General features: G+C 37.4%; 1 protein-coding gene across 1 annotated transcript; it reads left to right on the top strand.

Moving 5' to 3' along the window:
* The first annotated feature begins 4,381 nt into the window (after window positions 1–4,381).
* Window positions 4,382–6,176, top strand: LOC147310585 (uncharacterized). Its single transcript, XM_086269536.1, has 3 exons — window positions 4,382–4,552; window positions 4,638–4,730; window positions 5,532–6,176. Exons 1-3 carry the CDS (start codon window positions 4,382–4,384, stop codon window positions 5,925–5,927), a joined length of 660 nt encoding a protein of 219 aa, XP_086125662.1. The 3' UTR covers window positions 5,928–6,176.
* Window positions 6,177–9,072: the final 2,896 nt, after the last annotated feature.

Genomic DNA, 9,072 nt, shown 5'->3' with positions numbered 1-9,072 from the left:
ATGGAGCTGCAGTCAGGAGGCTGTCAGCATAAAGAAAAGCCTGGCTCTGTCCAAACCCAGCGACAGCTGAACAATTGAGGCTGGAACATGCCACTGACCACAAAGCTCATTTCAGAGTCATTAAGCTTAAGTATTCACTTTATTAAACATTGTTTTTTCCATCGCTGTTATATCCTACCGTCTAATGTGAGTAAATACAAGTTCAGTGGAGGAAAAATGAGCCCAGTCAAGATCCCCATTTGTATTTAAGACTCAAGACTTTAGAGGCTGGTGAGAAACAGTATTTTGTTTCAGGTTGGGTAACACCATACAAAATGACAATAAACTTCAGTGCAATAAGCAATACAGTTTAAAAAGAGCAGTAAGAAGGCAGTAATGAATTGCAACAATAGTTATGGACAAATAAATAGCTTACAATCTTAGTTCTAACACAAACTCAAGTCACAACATGCTCTCAGTAACTGCAGCTGATTGTAGAGAACCACTGACAGCTCTGGTCTCTCTTTTACTAAATTAACTGTACATCTATGTTGGAGTGCCAGTTTGCCTCAGTAGGTTGAGCAAGCAGTCCATATGCTGAAAAGTTCATGCAGATGCCGAGATACGAACCGTCCCTGAGACATTTGCTGCTTGCCTGTCTCCTGCTCTATACAAGCTTTACAAGCCCCACCCCCCAAAAAACCAAAAGAACAAACAAAACAAAGACAAATTGGACAGTTTATTCCAGTGCTGTAGGCCAGCGCTCCCCAGCCTTCTTTTTGCGCCACAGATGAGTTTATGTCCGACAATATTTTCACGGACCTGCCTTCAAGGTGTCGTGGATAAATACAACAAAATAAAACCAGTACCGGCACAAAAAAAAAAAAAAAAAAAAAAAAGAAGAAGAAGATTTATTCAGAAAACACAGGAAAAGACCCAGAGAAACCAAGGTAATGATAAAAACGATTTAAAAAAAACAAACAAAAAACGATTTAAAAAAAACCCTGAAAACCATAAATTTCACACCCGAGCCTCAATTCTTGCAGCCGGTACCAAACGACTCACGGACCAGTACCAGTTCGTGGCCCGGGGCTTGGGGGCCGCTGCTGTAGGCAGAGACTATTTGAAAGACTCACTTGTGGGTTTTAGCAAAGGTGTGAACTTTCTATGATATTTTATTTTTCTTAAATAAAACTCTGGGGATTTACATTAACTTAATTATTCAAATTAACAAACCATATCAAGGATGCTTGGGTTAATAATAATAATGGATTGCATTTATATAGCGCTTTTCAAGGCACCCAAAGCGCTTTACAATGCCACTATTCATTGTCCTGTCTAACCTCACGCAGAAGATCATCTTCTTTGGACACTGGTATTTCTTTTCAACTTTTGATTTGTACTGGCTAACCGGTGCATTTTTTCTTTTCTTTCCTGTTTGTTTTTTTTGTTTGTTTGTTTTTTGCTTCTGGTTTTCTTCTTTTTTTTCTGTGCTTGAATGTTATTGTTTTTGAATCTTATGTCCTTTGTCTGGTGTGATTTTATGTAACGTCGAACTTAAAATCTTATAAATAAACAAAAAAAAATCTAATTAAAATTATTCATGTCTACAGACAAGTACATACAGTCACATGAAAAAGCTTTCACTTATAGGTTAACACGGTGATCGAGGAGAAGCAACTTACGCTGTCCGTCAATCTAGGAAGGGTTATACGGCCATTTCTAAACAATATGAAGTCCATAATTCGACATTGAGAAAGGTCATTCATAAGTAGAACTCATTCAAGAAAGCTGCCAATCTTCCCAGAAGCTGATGTCACAGCATGTCCACCCAAGTTTAGGTTGTCAGGTTCTGAGAAAAAAAACCCCCAAGAGTTACATCTCAGACTCTACAGGCCTCATTTAGGATGTTAAATATTAAAGTTGGTGACAGCACAATTAGAAAATGACTGAATAAGTACGGCTTGTTTGGAAGGGTTGCCAGTAGAAGATAAACATTGCACCAGAGCTTAAGCTTGCAAAGTTGCATCAGAAACTTTGCAGGCTTCAGTTGCATTTTTCTAAGACTTCTGGAACAATGTCCTTTGGACAGATGAGACAGAAGTGGTGATGTTTGGCTGTAAAGCCCAGCATCATGATTGGTGAGAACCAAACACAGCAGTTCCGCACAAAACCCTCATACCAACTGTTAGTTCAATAAGGAGAGTTTACTTGGAAAAACTGAACATATTTATTGAGAAATTAACATATTTGGCGATTAGACTCTGATGACCCATCACGGCAGAACACAATCCCAGTGGTGATAGGATTTAGTACAGGACCCCCCGGAGTCTGGAGGCTGGAGGTGGTGACGATGAAGACTGAGGCTTGAATGGAGCTCTGGCTGAGGTGTCTGGCTCAAAGAAGGTGGGCGACAAGATGATTGGACTAGAGTAATGATGTTAGTATTGAGATTGACAGTGTGGGAAAGTGGTAGACAAAGAGAAAAGCAGCCGAACACCCAGGAAAGCAAGCAGATGAGTCATTACAGATCTTCCTCATCGAACTCACGCTTAAGCTGCATCACGGCGGATGATTTGGGCTTGTTTTGCAGCCACAGGACCTGGGCACCTTCCATTTATTGAGTCAACCATGAACTTCTCTGTACACCAAAGTAGTTTAGAGTCAAATGTTAGGCCATCTGTCTGACAGATAAAGTCTGGCTCATAGAACAGGACAATGATCCCAAACACAGCAAATCTACAACAGAATGGCTGAAAAAGCAAAGAATCGATGTGTTTTGATGACCCAGTCAAAGTCTAGACTTCGATGTGACTCAAATGCTCTGGCAGGATCTTCAGAGAGCTGTGTAAAAAAATGCCTTCCAACCTTATAGAATCATAGCAACATTACAAAGCCGTACAGAAAATGGTTACTTCAAGTTGTTGTTGCTGTTACAAGCTATTGAATCACGGGGTGTACTTTTCCCGTGGAAAAGAGTGAAAACACTCTTTTCCACGGGACATTTTCCAGAACAATTTCACTTGCTGAGAAAACAGCACTGTCACCATGGAAGGTCTATCAGAACAGTTAATCATAATTACTCGAAACCCTTTTAAAAATGTCAACACGACACACACTCAAAAAACAGATTCAGGTCCTCCTTTCAAAGAACACATACAAATTTTGTTAGTTGTTCATAAATGTAATTAAAAAATACCAAATTAATTTGATTTTCTTTGTGTAAACCTAAAATTATTCTAAACCAGCAGAGGCTGATTCTGAACACAAAATGAATGAGTTTGTTGGGGCACTGGGGGTAGGAGGAGTACATTTTTGCAATTAAGTATTTGTAAACTCAAAGAAATAAATTCAAGCCCCTCTTTAAGCTTAAACATTTTTTTTAATCTCATTCAACGCAAATGTAGCACTCCAGCATTACTGCAATTATTATTCGTGTGGTGAACCTAAATTATTTTCTCTCAAAGCAGTCTTTGTTACAAGAACACAAAGTTATTGAGTTACACAACGGTCCGCCTTCTTTGAAAATTTTGCGCTCTTTCAGGATCACCTAAATGAATGCAGCTGCTCTTGGCCTTTCTGTACTTTTTGGATAAAACTACACCTTCAGGTAAGGTAAAATATTATTTTTTCATATATCCAATTGTGTATTTCTTTATCAGCTAAATCTATGGCAATGCTATTTATCATAGAAGCTTGTAACAGTTGTTTTTTGAACTTTTGGTGGTGCTACCATTCTCTTCTCTGCTTGAATACTATTTTTTTTTGACAATATAGCCAGGTCTTTTCAAAAGTGCCTTGTTTTAGAGGAGAAATTGTGTAGCTGCCAACTTTTAAGTCGGAACGTGTGCTAGCTTATTAGCAGCTAGCCATTGCGCTCAATGAAAGATGATGTCCTATAGCTAACTTCTTTCTTACTGTTTTCTTTTTATAATCTAAAAATTATGTATTCTGTGTTTATTATTATATAATGCCATTTTCTAGTAGAAAGTATCGTTTTGAGGTGTCTTTAAAAGCACTACATAGTTTACTGAGGGTGCTACCAAAAGCGAACCATGTGGCCGGAAGACTAACTGCAGGCAGCACAATGCGCACTCCCGTGATGTTCAAACCTATTTATTATTATAAAAGATTTCGGCTACGTCCACACTTACACAGGTATTTTTGAAAACGGAGATTTTCCGTTTTCGTTTTAAAAAATAATCCCGTCCACAGGTAAACGCAAAAATGAAGGAAAACGCTGCTAGGAACATGCCAAAGCAACAGGTGGCGATATATTCCTAAACTCAGCTAAAAACAGTTTAGGTCTTGACAAACTTCACTGATGGTTCAAATGTTTAGCAACTTTCAGTGTGTTGATTCAGCAGTCTGTATTTAAACTTCTAGTTTATTATATTTATGTATGTTTTATTTCCAGGTGAATGCAGACTTCCTGCAGATCACTACAAAACCCCTGCAGGCGAAGTTCTTGGCTCAGCTGGACAATTTAACAGACAAGCTGATGCAAATTTTTGAGGGGAGCAAAGGAGCAAAGGGCCAAAAGATCAAGGATATCATGGCGATCAGTAGTTTGGTCAGTACTAATGATAAACCCATCAATTAAATGCAATCAATCAATTCCATTTTTTTCACCCTTTTTTTCCCCACCCTTGCATTAGTGTGATGACATCGACATAAAGAGGGAGCATACTCTTAAAAGCCTGGTGATCTACTTTAATGAAGATCCAGACCTACTGTTCAAGGAGTATCTGGTACGCTTATCACACTTTCTTTTCTAGATTCAATTTGAGTTAGGTTCATCGCACGCAAAATGCTCATATATTCAAATAAGACAATATAATTGTGAAATATGTATTACTCTTAATAGTCATTGTTGAAACTTGTACTGGAGAGCACCTTTTAAGGGGACAGATTCAGTAAAAATTCAATTGTTCGTTTTTTTGGGGCTGCCATGTAGGTATCTACTGCCTCTATAAAAACGGTAAATGTGAAGAAAACATTCATCCATTTTCTGTCAGTGTTTAAATTCAGTTTATTTATATAGCAGTATATCACAACAACAGTCATCTCAAGGCACTTCATAAAGTAAACACTCCAATGAAATTCAGTTAATTATGCCAATTAGTAAAAAGTCTTCTATATAAGGAACCCAGCAGATTGCATCGAGACACTGACTAGTGTCACTGGCGTTACAGCGATCCTCTGGTTTCCGGAATAATGTGCCTAAAACAAGCTGTTTCAAAAGGTCCCCAATTGTCATGAAATAAGGGAAATTGACCCAGCCCCCCCCCCACCACACACACACACACCTACACCTATAGACACTTGAGGAGCTGCTCCTCTATTTCAAGCCCCTCCCAAAGGGAGGTACATAATACCTTAGCCCAAACTATTGATAGAGAACAGATTGATGGGTTTTATTCATGTTTGGAGTGTTTATAGAGGCAGTAGAGACCCATGTTTCAGCACAAAAGGATACAAAGCTGAGTTTTGCATAATATGTCCCCTTCCAAGTGACAGAGCCCTTAAACCTGAAACATCCTGTTTTTCAGACCGCCTCCACTGAGGATGAACAGTTGAGATCCACTGCAGCAACTGTCATGGGTATTTACACCATCAGAAGAGAAGGCATTCAGGAGCCAGAGGATGTTGCAGTTGTCATTGAAGGTACTACAGTTATGAACAACCTCGGTAGTGTCATCATGTCATTCATCGTTCTCTTTGGACTGATTTATGCACTTGATCTGAGCTATCCAAATGACCTCAAGTACACTTTCGAGTTATGTCAGAAGAATTTAATGAATCTGGATGGACAAAGGCTCAGTACAAATGCAACAAATGAAATTGAAGATGTTTGCTTAGGCAAACAAGACCCCAGCACAAAATTTGATTTTGGCCTTTTTATCTCTTTTGTTCAAACTGTGACCTTTTTTTCCCCCTTTTTTTGAAAAATAGAAGTTGTCTATTTTTGTCTGCTGTTCTGTTGTGAGTGATGTAACCTTTAATCTATACTACTATAGATGGATAAAAGGACTGTGAGAATTTAGCTCAAAAAAAATTCAATGGTTGTAACCAGCATCTTCCTTTTAATTGCGTTTGGGATTTTCGAAGAGACAAAACAAATGTTGACAAGTTTGGTGTCTTCCAGTGTTTTAAAGTTGGTGTTCCCGTTCTTATAAGCTTGTAAAAGTTTGAATTAGAGAAATAACGTTTTTTTTAAATTAAAATACCTCCCCTTTGGTAACACAAAATGTTCTTAATGAAAATCTTTTATATATATATATATATATATACACATTATATATTTGTATTTAAGTATTTTTGGGTTGTTTAAAATGTTCAGTGACTGGCATAATATGGTGTGAATTGCAATGTTTAGTAGGTTATCATTGTGAATTTGCTGAAAACCTACCTGCAAGTGTCACTATAAATATATATACAATGATTCTTACGTGAAATCGGATTTTACAAATTCCAGTTTGTTTTCAGTCTTGCCTAGTAATACAAAGGTGTGTGCTTTTCAGATTTGATATTCATTTCAAATGTAAGGCACTTTTTTGTGAGCACTTTGATTTTGTTAAGGTTAATTTGACCATGTGAAATGTATGTTTATTCACAAAATATTCTGTTTCTGCTTTTAATTCAAGTGAATAAAACTGAGTTGAAAAAACAAATTTATTTTGTCATTATTTTAATAATTAAATTAGTTTTCTGGTAATTAAAATTATGATTTAGTTGAACTTAAAATAATCATTTCAATTCGAAAGAAAATCTAGCTCAAATGAATGACATTGTATTGAGTTGAACCAACCAAAACCTTTCACATCTTATTAATGTAATTTTTTTCCTTTTAAATTGTGTTCTACTGACTCAATTTAATTAAATTGTCATGATGTATGTAGATTTGGTTGAACCAAAATAAATGTATTACGTGGAAAACCTGCCATCAGTCAAATTGAGTTCATCCAATGACTAATTTTTATGAGTGCAGATTCAGTGAATCCAATTACAGGCTGACGCCTTGCTGCTCAGTAGTGGCTAAAGGCACCTGTGTCAGCACTCAGTTATCAGTCTAACAGGCCACACCCTTGATCATGCTTAAATCGAAGCATGATTGAGACAAAAAAATTCTGTAGAGTTGTCATGATCAAGAAAATTAGCTGTAGAGACTAAAACCATTTGTACCACGTTGTAAACATGTTTATTTCTTATAAAGTTGGGTGTATTAACAGAGGAGTCTACGGTGACTGATTCTCCCCTGAAGCAAGCCTCAAGAAACCATTAGAGAAACTACAGTTTACTGCACGTCCACGGTGGCTTTGTTTTACAGCCCTGGAGGTTGCGCATTTGGCCAAGGTCAAGAGACAGATTGATGGCAGACTAAACTGTAGGTGGTTTTCCTTGACAGTATTTTTTGTCTGCAGCTTCATACAGTATGTGTTGTGCTGTATTTTTACTGTGTAGCCATGATAATCAGCTTTGGTTAGATAAGATTCATAATCAGATGAGAGGAAGAATTTAAATGAGTTAAGATACTAGTCTTCACTGAGATTAGGGTCAAATTCTGCTCAACATGTGCATGTAAATACATAAATTTGGAGCGTATATGCCCACGTTATTGAACTTGCAGTCAGCTTGCATAAGACAGCAGTAAGAAAAAAAACTGCTGCTGTTGCTTTACCTAGTTGCTCCGATTCCTCGGGATAAATGAGTGATTAGCAGCAGCTGCAGTTTCTGTCAGTAAATTAGCTCAACGGCGTTTGACTTCATAAAAGTGCGAACTCAAACAAGTGAGAACATAAGAACGAAATTAATTACCCAGAGTGTTTGCACACTTTTGTGTTGAGGATAATATCTGGCTGCAACACTTGACTACAGTCCACGGATTAGAAAATCAGATCAGATAAATAAAGCAAAACTAATCAGCCAAGAGGGGAGTTTTAAAGGAAACTTGTTAGTGAAGTTTCTTCAGTATTTGTGCCACTTCTGTGTGAACGCTGATTTCCTGCTTTTCCTGCTTTTCATATTCTCATTCAACATGAGAAAGTCTTCAGCAGAAAAAGCCGATTCTTCACAGCAAACCAAAAACTAAAAATGATTTGTCTGTAATGCTTTGAGCCAGGTTTGTGTTTTCATGTCAGTGTTGTGTAATGGCACTCTCCCTCTGTATTGTATGTACAAAAATAACTAAGCACACTTTGACTTTTCCATTCTGGACACTAGGTGTGCGCAGACGTGAGAGCACAGCTGACCGACCACAAAACATTCGGCGTCCAGTAGAAACAGTCATCTCATCATATGCACGAGTAATGCTGTTAAACAGAAGCACTCGCTATATTTGCTGTGTATATTACAGTATCAATCACCTGACACCCACACAAAGCAGATATTTTCAAGCAAAGTTTAAAATCGAATTGTATATGCTTTAAACACCTTGGGGGGAAATATACTCTACATAGGCAATATTGGTTTATTCCTTCTAATCTGTTTACTTAAAGTATCCTAGTTCTCTTTCTGTGTTTTAAGAAGTCTTGCATACAGTAATGAGAAGTTATTATTATAAATGGGGTGTAGCTGCAGGCTCAGAAGACACGGTTTTCTTCTCTAATAAAAGATCAAACTGCAATTTTGGTGTCTTTGCAGAGAAATTTGCATCACGTTTGTTGTTTTAAAAAGCCATTATGTTCTCCCAGAACAAGAAAATGCCTCTACGCCAAGTACAACATAAACACATAATCTCACTTTGTGCGTGAGTGCCAGAGCTCAGTAGGAGCAATATTCTCTTATACCCGGTGGAATTAAACACACACACACACAAGGTCACTCAAAACAACATTTTGAGACCTGCATCAAAATGCCGGCCATGTTTCGATCAAGTCACACAGGTTTGATTTAAAATAAGACATCTAATAGGTGTTGTCTATTTTAGACCAAATAATCCACTAAAAAGAAATTATTACAAAATTAAGCCTTTAATGACCTTTAACCCTCTATTGCGTGACTTTTATTGTTGATACAGTTTGAAAAATCAAGTCAACACGGAAGTGACAAAAATAGTTCAAGTAATGACTTTAAGGTCTGCTTCAAAAGCAA

This window comes from Aulonocara sp. 'chitande type north' Nkhata Bay, linkage group LG17 (genome assembly GCF_057382095.1).
Source record: "Aulonocara sp. 'chitande type north' Nkhata Bay isolate Kocher_YH1m ecotype deep benthic linkage group LG17, A_spYH_male_GT1.1, whole genome shotgun sequence".
In the NCBI taxonomy this organism is placed as follows: Eukaryota; Metazoa; Chordata; class Actinopteri; order Cichliformes; family Cichlidae; genus Aulonocara; species Aulonocara sp. 'chitande type north' Nkhata Bay.
This window is presented reverse-complemented; position numbering and strand designations above follow the sequence as displayed.

Bases quoted from the DNA above. Each gene is read 5' to 3' on its own strand.
- LOC147310585 (XM_086269536.1), top strand. From the start codon at position 4,382: ATGTTTTATTTCCAGGTGAATGCAGACTTCCTGCAGATCACTACAAAA. The intron at 4,553-4,637 runs GTCAGTACTAAT...CCCTTGCATTAG, and splicing joins TCATGGCGATCAGTAGTTTG to TGTGATGACATCGACATAAA. The intron at 4,731-5,531 runs GTACGCTTATCA...CCTGTTTTTCAG, and splicing joins TACTGTTCAAGGAGTATCTG to ACCGCCTCCACTGAGGATGA.